The sequence below is a fragment of the Pristis pectinata genome, chromosome 14 (assembly GCF_009764475.1).
Source record: "Pristis pectinata isolate sPriPec2 chromosome 14, sPriPec2.1.pri, whole genome shotgun sequence".
NCBI lineage: Eukaryota > Metazoa > Chordata > Chondrichthyes > Rhinopristiformes > Pristidae > Pristis > Pristis pectinata.
This window is the reverse complement of record NC_067418.1, coordinates 14104209-14123817: the sequence shown is the minus strand read 5'-3', so window position 1 is coordinate 14123817 and position 19609 is coordinate 14104209. Positions and strand designations below refer to the sequence as shown.

The 19609-nt window shown below is 41.1% G+C and overlaps 1 protein-coding gene across 2 annotated transcripts in view; it reads right to left on the bottom strand.

Moving 5' to 3' along the window:
* prmt3 (protein arginine methyltransferase 3) overlaps positions 1-19609 on the bottom strand; it is a 179955-nt gene that overhangs the window by 48910 nt on the left and 111436 nt on the right. For both annotated transcript variants that reach the window (XM_052029301.1, XM_052029300.1), the window contains exon 13: positions 13350-13436. In XM_052029301.1, the coding sequence (XP_051885261.1) occupies positions 13350-13436 (87 nt within the window). The remainder of the gene's footprint in view (positions 1-13349; positions 13437-19609) is intronic.

Genomic DNA, 19609 nt, shown 5'->3' with positions numbered 1-19609 from the left:
GTGCAGGAGTGAGATAGATCGGCTAGTTGAGTGGTGTCCCAACAACAACCTCACACTCAACATCAACAAGACTAAGGAACTGATTGTGGGCTTCAGGAAGGGGAAATCGGGAGAACACAGACCAGTCTTCACTGAGGGATCAGTGGTGGAAAGGGTGAGCAGCTTCAATTTCCCAGGCAGCAACATCTCAGAGGATCTATCTTGGGCCCAACACATTGATGTAATCACAAAGAAGGCACACCAGCAGCTCTTCTTTGTTAGGAGATTGAGGACATTTGGTCTGTCACCAAAGACTCTTGCAAATTTCTACAGAAGTACAGTGGAGAGCATTCTGACTGGTTGCATCACCGGCTGGTATGGAGACTTCAATATGCAGGATCGAAACAGGCTGCAGAGGGTTGTAGACTCTGCCAGCTCCATCATAGGCACAACCCTCCCTGTCATCAAGGACATCTTCAAGAGGTGGTGCCTCAAGAAGGCGGCATCCATCATTAAGGACCCTTGAGTCCTCTTCATGTTACTACCATCGGGCAGGAGGTACAGGAGCCTGAAGACCCACACTCAGCATTTCAGGAACAGCTTCTTCCCTTTCGCCATCAGATTTCTGAATGGTCCATGAACCCATGATCACTACCTCGCTACTACTCTTTTGCACTATTTAGTTTTGTAACTTACAGTAATTTTTATGTCTTTACATCTTGCACTGTACTGCTGCCGCAAAACAACAAATTTCACAACACGTCAGTGATAATAAACCTGATTCTGATTCTACTTCACACAGCTGGGTGACCAGAACTGCACACAATATTCCAAGTGTGGTGTCACCAACAACTTGTACAGTTGCATCATGACATCCCAACTCCTGTACTCATGCCCTAACCAATGAAGGTAAGTGTAATAAATTCCTTCTTCACCACCCTGTCTACCTATGCCACCACATTCAGGGAACTATGTACCTGTACCCCTTGGTCTCTCTGTTCTCCAACACTCTCCAGGGCCCAACCACTTACTTTGCAAGTCCTGCTCTGAGTGAACTTACAAAATGCATCACTTCACACTTGTCTGAGTTAAGTTCCATCTACCATTCTGTGGTCCAATTCCCCAGTTCATCTAGATCCTGTTGTAATCTTAGATAACCTTTTTCACTGTCAACTACACCACCAATTTTGGTGTTACCCACAAACTTACTAACTATGTTAAAAACATTGTCATTGAAATCATTAATAAAGATGACAAACAACAGAGGGTCCAATCCTGAACTCTGTGGCACATCACTGGTCACAGGCATCCAACGTGAATAACAACCTTCCACTACCACCCTCTGACTCCTTCCACCAAGCTTAACTCACCCTGGATCCCATGTGATCTAACCTTCCAGACTAGCTTACCATGTGGGACCTTGTCAAATCCTGCCCTCATCAATCCTCTTTGTCACCTTTATTTAAAAAAAACTCAAATCAAATATGTGAGATACAATTTCCCATGCACAACGCCATGTTGACTATCCCTAATCAGTCCTTGCCTTTCCAAATGCTAGTCAATCCTGTCCCTCAGAATCCCCTCCAATAGCTTTCCCACCACTGACATTAGGCTCACCAGCCTGTAGTTCCCTGGCTTGTCCTTGTAGCCCTTCTTAAATGAAAGAACAACATTAGCCATCCTTCAGTCTTCTAGTAACTCACCAGTGGCTAAAGATGATGGAAATATCTCTGCCAGGGCCCCTACAATTTCTTTCCTTGTTTTCCAGGATGGCCTGGGATACACTTGCTGAGGCCACGGGGATTTATCTACCTTAATATGCCTTAAGACCGCAGTACCTCCTCTGTGGCAATGTGGATACGTTCCAATACATCACTATTCATTTCCCTTAGTTCCTTCACTTGCACGACTTTCTCTGCGATAAATACAGATGAGAAATATTCTTTTAACACCTCGCCCATCTCCTGTGGCTCCACATGTAGATGACCACATTGATTCTTGAGGGGACCTATTCTTTCTCTCGTTACCCTTTTGCTCCTAATATACTTGTAGAATTACCTATCTGTCAAAGCAATCTCGTGTCCTCTTTTTACCCTCCTGATTTCCCTGTTAAGTGTACTCCTACATCTCTTACACTCCTCGAGGGATTCGTTTGATCCCAGCTGCCGATATCTGACATACACCTCCTTCTTTTTCCTGGCCAGTGCCTCAATATTCCTTGTCAACCAGGATTCTTACAACCATCTGTGATCTCCCTACATATGTTCCTCTAATTCCTGTTGACTATTGTGGGGCCCATAGTATATTCCCTTCAAAATGATCATCCCCTTTCTATTTCTAAGTTTCACCCATGTCACCTCTCTGCATGATTCCCCCAAGAATATCCTCTCTTAAGTACGGCTGTGATGTTCTCCCTAATCAAAAATTCAACTCCCCCCTCACCTTTCTTACCCCCAACTCTATCATGCCTGTAGCATCTGTACCTTGGTACAATGAGCTGCTAGTCTTGCCCTCCATCAACTTTGTTGCTGTTGTATCTATAATATCCCAGTCTCATGTTCCAATCCATGCCAAGTTCATCTGCCTTACCTGTTGGGCTTCTTGCATTAAAATAAATGCAGAATCTATCATATCTTCCTCACACCCTGTCTTGCCCCTGCCTGCCTTGTCTAATGAACGTGCTCACTTTAACATTTATATTTGCCTCCACTTGTCCATCTGCCAAACTACTTCTTTGGGTCCTAAACCACTCCCCCAGACTATTTTAAACCCTCCTCAGTACCACTAGCAAATCTCCCCACCAGGATACTTGTACCCCTCCAGTTCAGGTGCATCCTGTTCCTCTTGTGCAGGTCACCTCTGCATCAAAAGAAATTTCAATGGTCCAAGAACCTGAATCCTTCCTCTCTGCACCAGCTCCTAGCCACACATTCATCTGTCCTATCCTCCTGTTCCTAACCTCTTGACACTGGGAGTAATCATGAGATTACAGCCCTTGAGGTCCTTCTTTTTAATTTTCTGCCTTACTCCCTATATTCCCTTTGCAGGACCATCCCTTTATCTCCTATGTCACTGGTACCAATGTGCACAACAACGTCTGGTTGCTCAACCTCTCCCTGGAGAATGTTCTGCAACCGCTCCAAGATATCCTTGACTCTGGCATCCGGGATGTAACATTCCAGCCAGGAGTCTCAATCGTGGCCACAGAATCTCCTGCCTGTCCCACTGTCTTCCGAGTCTCCTATCACTACAGCTCTCCTTGTCTCCACCCTTCCCTGCTGTGCATCAGTGTTGTTTGCACACATCTTTACAAAGAGGTCTTTATTAATACCCAATGGCCATTGCTGTTAAGCTTTCTTTGCTAAGCATTTTGCGGCACCCTTCCTTAATAACAAACTCTGCTGAAAACACACCAGCGTAATAAGGAAAGCAGAGACTGTCTCAACATTCACATTGAATAATGTACCACTAATGCTTTGTGACGGTACTCAGAAATACTGTGACAGGATGCTATGTGTGTTAGAGTAGGTAACATTTTTGTGTGACAGCTTCCTTACCAATTTCATGAGGAAGTCTCAGAGGCCATTTCATTTAAATTGGCATTTGAGACTCCAGTTTTCAGGTCTTTCTGATTGTCAGGCATGATAAAACGAGAAGACCCTGAGAGAGTCTGAACTAACTGGTCTGTTCTCATTACTTACAATTTTAATTGTATCTGCTGTTGTGGATTACGTGATGCTGCGGGAGAGAAATGTCCATCAGAATTCACACACTAAGCCTTCAGAAAGTATCACATCCTGCTGCAAAAGGAGGGTGTACAAGAAGGACGGGCAGGAAAAGACCAGCTTGTCCACCAAGCTTGATCCACACTCATGTCTGGTACATTAGAACTGGAAACTTCTCAACCTCCTTCCTTGAGGGTCATCCACTTCTGGGGGAAAGCAAACAAAGATAACAATACCTGGGCTAAATCAGGTGCAGTTGATGGGAGGGGGGAATATGTCAGAAAATACCACTCTGACACTCTTAAGGACCAGATGCCTGAATGAGCTTGTGGTCACATTTTAAATATTCTGTAATTTTTTTCTCCAATTAAAACAATCCAGTGCACTCACCTGAACTAACATCCACCTTCTTAGCACTGTATTATCCTTCTATCCACGGTGCTGTATTTGTTTCTCTCCAATGTATGCATGTTATCAACACCATCAGGCTTTGACACACTCTATCCTTCCATTCCAAATAATTCCTGACCATTATTCATCAAATAACTCCGGCAAAGCAAAAACAATATTATTTATCTCCCCCACCACAAAGAACCAAGCAATTACCACGTAACCAGTCAAGACAATTGGAACATTACAGACGATGATTGAAAAGGGGAAATTTCTTCACTTCTGAACATTAATCCACAAAACAATGAAGATATTTCAATGGATTAATTATTGACGCAGCATTTGGCAAGGTTTTCTTAGGGGACGGAGTATACTTAAGATTTTATACTCCAGTGCCTGAGGCACTTGTATCCATTGCGTATGCGGACATCATCTATCGTCTTTTAACGCCATCTCATACCCGCTGGTTATGATAGCAGACCCTCAAAGTAATTAATTCACTTCAATCACTACAATGGGAATGATCTTGCTGGAAAAATAATTGCGTTAACCAGGCACATCCTTATTAATGTGCAAATCGGCCAGCAAATTCAGAGGATTAACAGATGTGAATCTCTGGAACTTAGTAGTCGATTTAACCTGCACAGAGTCAATGGATAACCTTTCTTAACCACGACATAGTGCTCTAAAGTCTTGGGACGTCTTACTAAAACAAATATCAAATGGTCCAAGCCGTTCAGAGCTGAACCAAAATAACCCTGAAGCAATCGAACTGTATTCCCTTGCAGAGGAGGTTGGCCTATTGTGGGGGGTTGTTCACTTAATTAGCATTTTTAACCTGCACCCTGTCAGACAAAATGCTGGAAGCTGTCAGCTATTCAGAACATGAGGAATCAAAGCAATGACTCGCGTAGATCTGGTGAAGTAGATGGGCATGCAGGCAGTGCTCATTAATATCGAGAAGCCAGCAAAGGGAATGACAGCTAGTGCTCAACGCAGTGAAAGCATTAATAATTATCATCATCACTGCCATCATCACCGCAATGTAATTTATCTCTTTTTCTTCCCCCCTCTTTACTCCTATCATGCTTCAACAGTGTGTGTTCGGACCCGATACAATTAGGCAGCTGGTCACAAGAGTGGGAGGATAATGTGCTTTTGATGGAGTTTATCCAAGCGTAGAGATTAAACACTCACGGGCTGTGCGGGAGGGTTAGACCCAATCTTGTGTACAAAACACACTGCATTTATTGTTAAAATTTCAGTGAATATTCCGCTCAGCTGCTGTAAGTTGGATTGTCTAGCTTTCTGAAATGAGTAATAGTGCAGCAGTGCAGAGAGATGAAAATGGCTCACTAAAACATAGAGGGGGCCAATCTAGTTCAAGTCCTGACAATTTTAAGAACCATACCGAAACAACAGGGGCATACGTTTCAAGCTGCTCCACAGGCCAGCTGTATTCTGTAACAATTTAGCAGAGAAACATTCTATCTGAAGTATTTAATATCTAAACATAGAACAGTGCAGCACAGGAACAGGCCCTTCGGCCCACAATGTTGTGCCAAACTAATTCAACGAGTAAATAAATGCCTAACTGAATAATCCCTTCTGCCTACACAATGTCCATATCCCTCCATTCTCTGTATGTGTCTATCTAAAAGCCTCTTAAACACTTCTATTGTACTTGCCTCCACTACCAGCACTGGCAGCGCATTCCAGGCATTCACCACTCTCTGTGTAAAAAAACTTGCTTTGCAAATTTCCTTTGAACTTACCCCCTCACACCTTAAATGCATGCCCTCTAGTATTAAACATTTCGACCCTGGGAAAGATACAGGCTGTTTATCTATGCTTCTTGTAATCTTATGAACTTCTATCAGGTCTCCCTTCAGCCTTCTCTGCTGCAGAGAAAAAATCCCAAGTTTGTCCAACCTCTTCTCATAGCACATGCCCTCCAGTCCAGGCAGCATCTTGGTAAACCTCTTCTGCACCCTCTCCAAAGCCTCCACATCCTTCTTATAATGGGGCGACCAGAATTGAATGCAGTACTCCAGGTGTGGCCTAACTAGAATTTTATAAAGCTGCAACATAACTTCCTGACTGCATAATGCAACTTGCAAGAAAGAGTCAGTATTTTAAATTCTCATGGTGAGTCTGAATCATACAGCACAGAAACAGACCCCCTGGCCCATCAAGTTCACCCCAACCATCATAGAAACATAGAAAACCTACAGCACAATACAGACCCTTCAGCCCACAAAGTTGTGCTGAACATGTCCCTACCTTAGAAGTTACTAGGCTTACCCATAGCCCTCTATTTTTCTAAGCTCCATGTACCTATCCAAAAGTCTCTTAAAAGACCCTATTATATCCACCCAACAAGCACCCATCGACACCCATCTCATTTTATTCCCCCCACATTCCCATCAACTCCCCTCAGATTCTATCACTTACCCCACTCACTTAGGGCATCTTATAGTCACCAATTAACCTACCAACTTGCACATCTTTGGGATGTGGAAGGAAACACTTGGAGAAAGCAAAAACTCCACACAGCACCAGAGGGCAGGATTGAAGTTGGATCACTAGAGCCATGAAGCAAGAAATCTACTGGTTGCAACACTGTGCCACTCCTATTCAATGACCCTTCCCATATTTAATTATGGTGCCAATCTTTGGTCTCTTTTCTGAAGTCCTATCTCTGACAGAAAGTGGCAAGTTAATCAGCTCCCAAGCTTTTCAGATACATTGATCTTGGAGACAAGAATACCCTGACACTGATAATTTTCAATTATTCCTCCCTTTTTTTTGGAAAACACACAATTAATTTGATTCACATCTTAAATTGATGATTCCCTTCAGATCAGAGATGTCTTGTGAGGGGAACAATGTGAACAAATCCTTCACCACATCACCAGGGTAAATGGACTATGTTCTGAAGATTCACATCTTTTAATCCTATGCATTCACATCACAAATGAACACAGGATTGCTGGTTAGAGGGGAGAGGGAAATACATTGGCAAGGAATGGCACTTGGCTAACTTACAGAAAACTCAGCCTGATTTTTGAATTGGCAATCAATAACTAGTGGGCTGCCAGGATTCAGCGATGGGGGCTCAACTATGTGCACTGACTTTAATGAATGGACCAAGTACAATGGCATATCATCAGCAAATTTGGCTACGAAACAATGGTGGGTTAGCAGATCTGAAGAGGACACGAAGAGCCTGCAAAGGGATATAGATAGGTTAAGTGAGTGGGCAAAAATTTACAGATGCAGTATCATGTGAGGTTATCCATTTTAGTAGAAAGAATGGATAAGCAAATTACTATTTAAGTGGAGTGAAACTGGAAAGGGTTGTGATCCAAAGGGACCTGGGGGTCATAGTGTATGGAATACATGCAGTGGGTATACAGGTATAACGGGTAATTAGGAAATTGAATGGAAGGTTGGACTTTAATACAAGGGTATGGAGTATAAAAGTAGGGAGGTTTTGATGCAACTTTGCAGGGTGTTTAGATTGACCTGTACCTACAGGTATGGTCTTTATATTCAAAGATTTACTTGCATTGGAGGTAGTGCAGAGAGTGTTCAGTGGTTGATTCCTGAGATGACGAATTGACACATGAAGAATGTTGGCTCCACAACTACTGGTGTTTGGAAGAACGAGAGATGATTTCATTGAAACATTTCAGAATATGAAAGGGATTGACAGAGTCAATGAACAGACAATGTTTCCTGCAGTGGTAATATCTAGAACTTGAGGGTGCAGTTTCAAGATAAGGGGTCACTCATTCAAAGTGGACATGAAGAGGAATTTCTTCCCACAGAGGGCCATGACTCTTTTGTAGTCTCTACCCCAGAGAGCAGTAGAGGCTGTGTCACCAAATATATTTAAGGCATTTGAACTCCAACAGAGTTAAGGGGCATGTGGACAGACTGGAAAAGTAGTACTGAGGCCAAGACTAGATCAGCCCTGTTTCTTATGTTCATCCCATCTTCAAAGCAATTTTACACACCAATCATCAAAAACTGGCCAGTTTGGATGAAGATGTCCCTCATTTAACATGGGCTAAGCTTCTGACTTGTAGATCTTCCATAGTTTTGCCCAAGGAAAGTTGGGCATTGTGAATTCTCCTTAGACAATGACAGTGATAAAACATAGCAGGAGCAACCAAATCGTGCCAACTTCCACCTCGTGACACCTTGACACTATGTAGCAGAATGGTGATGTCAACATAAGGAGAGAATAATGTACCCATCAGATTGCTTTAGTTCCATCATTGTCCTGGACACTTAAAACCTACTGCAGAGCACATTGCAAACTTTGCAAATGACTGGACACTTCAATGAAGAAATACAATTTAAGCTGCTCTTTTGTAAATACGCAGTGCACAATGTTTCTACATTTGCAATACTTACAATGCTTTTGTCATAGAGACAGGAACCATTCCTCTTCTTAATCTCCATAATCTCAAGTTTATGTACGTCTTGGAGGCGACTCAGAGATGATCCTTGCTACAACCTTTTTCCTCTGGAAACAATCTACCTTGCAAATGAAAAATAGCCCAATTCCATATGATCCATCCATCCAGTTGTTAACTGTGTGATAGATAGGTCACCAGGTGAAAGACTTCCAAGCCTGGCTCAAAACTCATGGTCTACTGGGCAACAGTGAAGTCTGACCTCCTAAAAGCTATGGAGACCTGGACTACTTGTTGCAGGAATCTCATGGTGTTGGAAAAATACCAATGCTGTCTCTGCAAAATCCTACAAATTCACTGAAAGGATAAAAGAGCCTACATCAGCATCCTCCAGAGAAACATCGGAGTTTGGGAACCCAGCAGCAGAAGAGATCATTTAGCTGCAAAGGTATAGTCTACTATTCAATAAGATCATGGCTGATTTACATCCCAAAACTATCTACTCAACACAGTTCCATGACCCTTAATACTTTTGCTTCACTTTTCCAAATGGTTTCATTTTCGGTTTTTCATCTGTTATTTTCTGTTAAGCCATCTCAGGGGATTTGTGTGCTTAAAGCACAATATAAAGGCAAACTATAGCTGCTTATGTTTTGACAATAAGTGCAAGGTATTCAGTTCAAGTATTGTGTTCTGTTTTTACAATAAGCCAAAATCTAAGGCAGCACGACAAAATCTTTTACCACAAAATATATTCCTTGCCATTTTTCAGAAAGAGGGGTTATCCCTAGAATTCATTCCTTCTCCAATATAGCTAACTGTAAAGTTCTGTTCATGCATTCCACTATATTTGCACAATTCATTCTGTCAATAACATCATTCCATTGATGTCTATGGAATGAAACTCAGAAGCAGAGTTTGATGTGTTCATGCAACTGTACAGCAGGCTTAGTGCTATGAAAAGGCAATGAATTTCTGGGCAATATTTTCTCATGCACAAATAACCCTCATGCCCTGTTCACACTTTGGGGTTACTTTTACACCTGGATACAATGTTTATACTAAGGTCGGTTTTGAATAAAACTCATTGCTCTGTGCTTTGAAAATGACACAGATTCTCCATGAATTAAGAGTAAATGGATTTCCTCAAGCTTGTAACAAATTCAAATGAGCCCAAGGCACAGTTCCATCTGAAAAATCCAAGCTGTTAAGGGGAATTTGATTAATCCAATAAAACAAGTGAGAGGCATGAGAAATAAGAAAAAAAAAGTTTAACCTTCCTTACTTTAAACTACTCCAAGCTTCAAGGTCATTGCAGTTGGCAAAGTGTGACATTAAAGGCAAACAACCTTCCAAAACAAGGGAAAACATTCTGGCCCTATTGTTTTAAAGAAGGCAGAAGATCTCATGTAAATTGGTGCTGGATTTTTAATGGGCTTATTTCATCTTGTCAGAACCAATCAGGAATGTTCGATTCCATATGATGAGAAGAAAAATCAAATTAAAAAGAAGTTGTCCCAACACATTTGTCATAATATATTAAACTCCAAGCAGATAAATAAGAACAAAAGGTATGTTGGTAAGGTTGTTCATGAAATGCACATATTATACTGACTCAAATCTCCGAACTGAATCAAATAAGTCCCAATCCCAATTAGAGGGACTTAGATAGGTCAATGTATTGGGTGGAACAGTGGCGCAGCTAGTAGAGCTACTGTTTCACGGTTTCAGCGAACTGAGTTCAATCCTGACCTCTGCTGTTCTCTGTGTGGAGTTTGCACATTCTCCTTGTGGCTGAATGGGTTTCCCATGCGTGCTCCAGTTTCCTCTCATATCCCAAAGACATGCAGGTTGGTAATTGGCTACTGTAAATTTCCTCTTTGTGTGTGGGGAATTGATGGGTACGTGGGGAGAATAGTTCGCGGGAAAATTAGTGGGGAATGTGATTGCTCTGAGAGTCCGCTTCCAGTTGAATGATCATAATGGCCACCTTCTATGCTGTAAGCAAATATGGTATATGAAACAGACAAAAATTAAATCCCTTCACTGCCAGATGGACATGAATTGGGAGTGATGGATGTGACTTTGATTTCCTTCAGGCTGTAAGTACTGACTCAGATGTAATTAGGATTTTGAAACGAGGGTTTGTACTGGGAATTTGCTTCAATAACTTTCCCATTTCTTGTCTACCGATGGATTTACATAACAGACTTCATGCTGGTCCAAAGCAGTCAGTCCAATAAACCTGTGTAGTTCAAGTGAACAAACAGTACCCTATCTCCGTAAGATGGTGGGAAACAGAGGCAGGAATGGGCCATATGGCCCCTTGGAGCTAGCTCTGGAATCAATAACATCACAGCTTATCTAATCGTGGCCTCAACTCCACTTTCCTGTCTGTTTCCCATAACCATTGGCTCCCCTGTAGTCCAAAAAGATCTCTCTCTCAACCTTCTGTATATTCAAAGGCCCCACCTTCACAGCACTCAGGGCCGCCGAACTCCAAAGACCGTGACCCTCAAAGAGGAAGCTCCTCCTCAACTCAAATGGGCAATGTCTTATTCAGAAATACACACTTAATTTTGGGTTCACACTTGAAGCATCTGCCCTGCCATTCCCCCTCAGAATCGAATGTTTCAATAAAATCATTCCTCATTCTTCTAAACTCAAATGAATATGAAGCTAAGCTGCTTAATCTAACAACCTTCTCCAAGGAGCTTCCTTCGTCCTGACATTACCTGGATCTTGACTCAAGTTACAGTGGCAACTTCAACGTAAAGTAAAAATTCCTCACATCAGTGCTATAACTGTGGTATAAGTGCATCTGAGATGTTAATAAATTAAGTTACTTTGTTCTTCCTAGTCATTGAACTCTTGAGTTGGCCTGGCTAACAGTTATTTAACCTAAGCTCAACAGATGACATTTACTAAAAGAGACAGGAAACAATGCTTGAAAGTGTTATAACTACTTGAGTACCACATGTCAAGAAACACGGCTGTAATAAAATCTTGAAATCAACAGCAAAACATTGTAAACTTGGTTTACGTTCATGCAGTGCAAGGTGAGAAGTGTTGCTGTAACAGATCAATAAAGCCTCAAAGACAAAATGAAAGTGGATTAAATTATAAAATCCACAGATTTCACTTACACATGGATTACCAAAACACAAATCAAAGATCTCCAACAAATACAACTATAAACAGAATGTTACAAGCAGAATTTTCCAGGCAAAAGTCATTCAAGATAACAAGTGTGCATAAAGGGGATCAATAATCCCAATAATCATTGAAATTTTTCTACACTTCGGGGAATGCACAACCTTTGCCTTTTAATATTAAGGAGGTGCAAGCAAGTCCTTCGAAAAGTACTGTGCATCCCTTTAACAAGTTTTAGTTTCATTTTATGACCATCTGAGAACCAAGTCATGCTGAACAGAAAATGAGAAAAAAACAATTTTTGTTAATATTTTTAACCTAAAATAATGGCAATTTTTTAAATGAATTTCTCTCCTGCCCTGAAGTGCAGGGGACACAGACGCAAACTACAAGTTTGTCATCAATATCTCACCCATGTATATCTCATGCACACATGAGTCTTGATAATGAGTGGTTGGTCATCATTAAGGCTGTAGTGACAGCCAATCCGGGTAGCAAATGCGCACTCCCAGCAGGAGCTGGAGAGTGAACAAAAATCCTGCCCTTCCTTACCTCCTAGTTAAAGGTAAGGAGTGATCGTTATAACACTCTTCCCATCACCACAATTGATTTTAGCTATTATCTTGATAAACAAAGTCAAACTTGTGAACCTGTAAGGGTGTTAAGGCTCTGCTTCCCATTGGGAAGCTATCAATAATCACTTCCTTGAGAGCTGTTCATCTGCAACATCTTCCAGGTTAACGATTTTTCATCTGATTTGAACAATAACTGTGTATCTATCTCCCGAGGTGCTGCCTGACCTGCAAGTCATTTCCATCACAACATAATGCCAGTGATGACATGATCGACCTTCTGCCACAGTTTTGGAACTATGTCCAAGGGTTTACTGTGTGGCCCAGATGAAAATGGCTATAGAGGAACAACACCTCATATTCTGCCTGGGTAGGTTACAACCTGACGGCATGAACAATGAATTCTCCAATTTCAGGTGACCTGCTCCCCCTCTGTCCCTTTCTCTCTCCTGATCTACCCAGGTCCTCCAACACACACACCCCCAATCACCCAGTTTCTTTCCCCTCCCCCCACCTAATGCCCATCACCCACACACTCATTCCATTGGGTCCCTTCCTCCAACTGTTTCCATATGCCCTCCCCACCATTATTTGGCTCCGTGCTCCATCTTCCTTTCCTACCAGTTTCCACCATCTGCAGCCCTTTGTTGGCTCTACCTATCACCTCCCATAGTCTGGAACTTGCAATAATGAATTGCCTGCTTCAACTGACTGCAGAATTTAAAATAATATGAAGAATTATTGTTAATTGACTCACAACCAGATTTAGCTGTGTGTTTGCATGTTAGGGTATGCAGGAATTTAAATTTGCCAGGTGTTAGAGAAGCAAACACATACATGTCCTTAATGTCATATAACAAACGTGTGTGCACATCCATATATTTAATGGGGACATGTTTTCCTCCCCTTGCCCAATCTACTCCTAGGCATAGTACACAGGTAAAAAGCAATTAACACACTGACTTGACCTTAGCTGGTAAAGAAATACAACTAGCCAATGAATAAAGCAAACAGTTATTTTCATTTTTTAAAAAATCACTATTATTCAACCATGTGCTGATATTTTTGATCAGATTTGTCTTAGTTGAAGTTTAAAAACTCACCACACACTCGTGATCCTTGGTTATCTCCAGCGAGAATTCAGAGGTGAAATCCAAATCTGAGATTCCTACAGTATTGCAGTCTATCATCTGAAAAAAACCATGAGAAGTTTCTAGAAAACTATTTGTCAGTACGCCAGGAACACAGAACAAACAAACCATGTTGTGCTGCAATAAGCCAAGTACTGCATATCCTATTTTCACACACCACATAAATTGCATTCACAAATAGAAGATTATCTCCCAGAAACTGCTTAAAAGCATTTCAAACTGTACTGAATACAACCCAATAAGCCAATGCAGGTTAGTCTTGTGCATTATAAATAGTGACACCTTGGGTGAGGCAATAAGGAATTTACACATAATTATGTAAAAGTTTTCCAGTCTACATTTGGTGTTCATCATTGACTTCAACTTGGCAATAATATTTTTGTGCCTAGAAATTCACCTCCAATTGGGAATGCTAAATGCTTTCTATGGTGGGGGCAGTGCCTTGTACTCTGCCTCCTGAGTTATTCTGGTGGTTTCAATGGAACTGAATTTCAGAGGCAGAGTAAATACATGCTGCCATATAGCATTATCACCACTATCAGCTGTGGGGTGGGGGTGGGGTATGAATTTCTAGGCATTGATATCTCAGATTCCTGACATAGAAGCATATTTAATCAATGCAGTACTATTATGCTATTGCATGTAGTATACTGAGATTTACAATGTGTATTTTCCAGAACAGCTGTAATGACAGATATCACCAAAAACAAATTATTGAAGAGGAATCATTTAACGCCAATAACCCAATATTATGAAGGAAAGTCACAATCACCTGCTCCCCTTTAAGGAATTATTTGGTACATTAACAGCTTTGAAAGGGCGCAGGGGAGATTTACCAGAATGGTTCCAGGAATGAGGGACCTCAGCTGCAATGTTATGTTGGAGAAGCTGGGTTCTTCTCCTTGGAGCAAAGGATGTTGAAGGGAGATTTCATGCAGAGATGCAGGATTATGATAGGTTGAGATAAGGTTGACAAAAATATACATTCCAATCAGCTGATGGTAAAATACTAGAAGCACATTAAAAGTTTTGGGAGATACAGGGGGATGAAACAAAGAGGAACCTCCTTGCTACAGAACTTGCTGCCTCCATAAATGATTGAAGGAAAGACACTGAAAAATGAAATTGGATAAGCATGTGGGGAAATTGATTCCCTGGAGATAGAGCTGGGGAATGCAACTGACTGGAGAGCTTTATAGGCTGCCAGCATGGACACAACGGATTGACTAGCCTTCTGAACCATAATGGCTCCATGATAAAACAGGTAAACCAAGATGATTTCTGCTGTAGGTAAAATTAATTCATGTTCAAAACTCACAATTCATGGTGGCTGCTAAGCAAAGACATCATGAGCACTACCAAATGATCAAGTACAAACTCTTAAAATGTCGTTTTAGTATCTGAATGTTCCAGACATTGGTGCAGAACTCATAATGATATTTCTTGTGAAAATCACAAGAAAGAATGAAGTGTTCCAACATGAACTAAATGGTGTAATTTTATCAATCTTGGAGGAACAGAGAAACCAGTGATTTGGTCCACATAAATCTTTGTAGCTGGCAGGATCAGTTCCTTGATTTAATAAGTAGAGGCAGATTGTACAAAAGCAAAAAAGTTTTGCTAAACTTTTGGTGAAGATTTTCTGCTGGTTGCCCTTCAACCATGCTATTTGTTCCAGCAAGGTCCAGGATATAGTCTGACACTGAGAGACCATCTTCTTGTTCATCAGCGACGTCCAGCACACTGCGGTAGGGTCCAAGAAAAGTTTCCTACGTTGTGTTCCAACAATAAGGGATAGGTTGTGAATGGGGTCACTAGAAGCACATTAAAACCCCAGGTGCAGCACAGTGGACCAAAGTGTCTTACATAACCACAGGTATTGTATGAAATGATATTAAGTAAGTAAAAAGAAAATATATTACAGGATCTGCCATTCCCAAAATCTATCATAAAGCTCTAAAGTCAACAATTTTGGAAAAAATACATAAAAGCTAAGCACTTAATTCAAAATACTGGCCGTTGATCTCAGAAGGCAAACATTTCCCAGTTCCTTAAGTCTGGTAGCTGGAAATATTGTCTTGCTGTAAATCCTCCAAAATAATCAAATTTCACAGCATGGGCTTTATCTCGTAATGCCTCGTTCACATCTAGTGACTGCTACCACAAGAGTAACATCTGGGAAGGAAGGTGGGACAGAGTTCAAAGATTTTTCACACTTCAGTAATGACTCTTTAAAAAGGATCCTTGAAATCATAATTAGTGCCAGCAAGAGACTTGCCCAGGCCCAGACATGTTCCGACGACCTGGCCCCAGACTGGTCTCTGGTTCTGATGTCCAGGACCAAGCCGTTCTCCTGTGCCTGAGCTGCATCACAGTGGATGTAAGGACCTGAGCACAGTGCTGGATGGATCTCGGGGCAGACAGTGTAGGAAAGTAGAGTCATCACCCAACTCTTCAGTTGCAAGCTCCACACACTCCTTCCGATTGTCAGGGTAAATTGGGTGTTGAAGCAATGGGCACTTCCTTTTATATCTTGGAGAATCCTAAACCTGCCGCCAGAACCTCTGTTGTATTTATGGGAAAACAAAACCCCATATCAAATCATTAGGAACAAACAACTCTCCCTTCCGATATGTCCTGTACTATATGGGACTGTTGGCAACCTTATGTGCAAGGTTTCTCTCAGCAGAAGTGATGGGCTGCACTGACAGCTGGGGAGATCCTGCACCAAACCTATCAGCTGTTGAAGCCATCACTGAAATTTCATGTCTTTGACACTCAGAGACATTTATATCTGGGAACTATTTAAAGATCAAAGTAATATTTAAAAAACTATTAAACATAGAAAACATTTAAAAAACAACACGCAAACAATTAAATATATTTAAATTAACTAAATTCTATTAAATACCATTCTCCCTATACCCTGATAGCCAGGGAGTCAAAGACATTAAATTTCAATGACAGTTTTGACAGCTGCTGAACCCCTTGGGGGAGTCCACCAATGCAATGCAGGAGCAGCCAGTAGTACAGGCACTGCAGTGGAAGATGCCACTGCCAGTTTTAGCTCATGCCTGTGCTGGGTCAGAAGTTACATGGAAAAATATGGATCTGTAAAACACAGGTTAGGTCTCAGGTGAAGTTTGACACCCTGAACTTTGGGAAGAACTTCAAGGCATTGGACAAGATACGGAAGAAATTTACCACAACAGCACCTGGGATGAGAAACCTTGGAGACATGAAGAGTCCAGAAAGGCTGGGACTTCTCTAATTAGAGTACAAACTGCTCTGTAGAGATTTAACTAATTGAAGGAGGGTTTTGATATGAGAAGACAGGCATAAATTATTTCTAACAAGTGAGAGGAGGGTCATTAACCAAGAGGTGTAGGTTGAACATGATCTACAGAAGAAGCAGGAGCCACAAATGGTAATAACCTGGAATTCTTTGCCTGAAGTAGTGGCAGGAGAAGTTTCAACAATAAATTTCAGAAAGTAACTGAACACAAAATGCAAAGGTTTTAAAAAACACAGCAGGGCTGAGAAGAAACAGCCAGAGAGTGGAGCTATTTGTTTCTTTCAAAGGCCCAGCATAAGCAAGATGGGCTGAATAGTCTCTTTCTGCATCTTATAATTTTGTGTACTAAATTTAATTGCAGCCATCTCATGATTAAAGGCAAAAGAAACACAATCTTAGACACAAAGTGAATCTATTCAGTAATCTTATTCACACAGCTTCCCTCCAAAAAATGACAACTAATCTTAGTTTAGATTCATATTATTTACATATTAAATGAGAATTACGGATTTTTCTCTAATTGCCTTCATTTGATGTTTAACCTAATGAAATTAGATTTCATAGAACTGCAAAACATTCCCTAAAGGCCCTCTGTGCGGATGACTGCTTTTCACAACAGCGATAGGAAAGAGTTCTACATCAATCTCTGCACCATTCAGCTACTTAAACAGCATTTACAGAGGTTCTATGCAATGATAAAAATGATTAAATTGAGCAAGTGGAAGTTAACAAAACATACATTTTTATTTTTGGATGCTTTGAGGAATGTATACTTGTAAGGAATACAAACAACATGTACCCTTGAGCAAGTAAACATGTGAAAGTGCCTCATCTTAATGTCACTGGCTGATGCTGCATCCATTATAAAACTACTGTCCATTAAATGTGTATGTGCGCTAGAGTGTGAAATAGCATATGTAATAAACCATCCTGAGACCAATGCCCATATTTCTCCCCCCACTCTGTTTCCAGCAGTGATTAGTTGGAATCAGTCTGGTTTTCATAACCTAGCCTGTGTTTTCAACATTATTCAGTCTTAGGTTGAGTTATAATAAATATCCGCTTCTTCCTCCTAAAAACTGGGTGAAACTTGCATTTGTGAAAATTAGATCCTAATCCAAGCATGAACCCATGCTTGCATGAAAAACAACATGCAACTCTCTGCCTCTTTGGGCCAAACCACAAAAATGAAGATCCAAAATATACCTCCCCTGCTACAACCCTTAATCCCTGGTATCCTGCCAACAAGCCTCCCTCAATCAACATTACCAAAAACGATGAGATTACATGCTAATTTCCGATTTACTTCTAAACAATAATAATGCTTTCGGGTTAAGATCTTTGAACTCGACACTAATTTCCTGGCCAATCCCCAGAACACTTTATTCCCTTTGAGTTCGAAACCTATCACTCTCAGCATGAATGTTTCAACAGCTAAGCACGCATAGCCCTGCTGGGTAGAGAGCAAAGCAAAGTTCTGCTAAGAATAATCCTTGTTTATTAAGCTTCCATCAAAGTTCAGTTCAATGTCAAAGTAACACTTATACTCTCACAGAAAAGGACTGACCTACGTGATGCTGCCAATCCATTTGCACATCATGCACCATCTTTTTCGAGTCACAATCTTATGCATATGCTTTTTGTTGAATAGACACAGAAACATGAGTCACACTGCTTTGTTTACTTGAAGTGTCACAGAATTATAGGGGCATCCCATTGCAATGCCACGCACAGCTTAACTTCACCACAACAGAGGCAGTGGGGAGAAACCAGAGGCATGCTTTTTTTCCATCAGAAAGTGCAAAGAAGTGAACTAAATTAGAGCTGAGTAACAAATATTCAAACTTCTCATTTTGGTTTCTAAGGGACTTGATTAGAGCAAACGCCTACTCTCTGGAAAATAAAATCTGAAAAATTACAGATTCTGGAAACAATAATCATGTCAGACAGTTCTGATGAGGTCTTCAACCTAAAACATTGGCTTGGTTTCCATCTCCATAAATGCTGCCTGACTTCCTGGGCATTTCTGGTTTTATTTCTATATGATTCAAAGAAATAGAGGTGACCTTGTGGGCCCTCTTGAATGCAAGATTCGAAGAGGGTTTGAAAAAAGGTACGTTAATTGGGCTGGTGAGGGACTGGTACTTTGGAGGTAATTCACAAAATATAGAAATCAGCTATCTAGGACTGAGATGTGGAGAAATTTCCTCACCAAAAGAGGTGCAAATCTCTGGGGATTCTTTGCCCTAGAGGGCTGTGGATATGCAGCCATTCAAGCTGACATCAATAAATGTTTTAACACCAAGGGAATCAGGGGAAACAAGGATCACACAGGAGAGACAAGGATAGGCCACGATCTCAGTAAATGGAAGAATCGACGGTGAACCATGTGGCCGACGCTTATTTTATTATTTGTTTTGTTCTTATGTTTTTTTTCCATCTAATATTATGCTTACAATTGTACAAAAGGAGGCTATTCATCCCATCAGGTCCAGGCTAGTCTCAGGGGAGCAGCCTAATTTGTTCCATTCTTACTCTCCATATTTCTGTTTCTCTGCAATATACACTCACTCAAACATGCCCATCAACTCCCCTTTGAATCCTTCTGCAATTAATCTACACTTAGTGATAATTAACAGTGGCCAACTAACCTACCAGCCTGTTCCTGCGCCCAGAGGAAACCCATGCAGTCACGGAGAGATGGTGCAAACTCTGCACAGATAAAACCTGAGGTCAGGATCGAACCCAAGTCCCAGAACTGCAGGCCATGGAAAACTGACAGGAGAATCGATAACAAGAGGAAACAGAATTAAGGTAAATGTCTACAGAACCAGGGATGAAGGAAGAGAGAGACTAGAGTCATTTATTTTTTACACAGTGAATTATGTTCTGAAAATCATTATCTGATGTGGTGGGT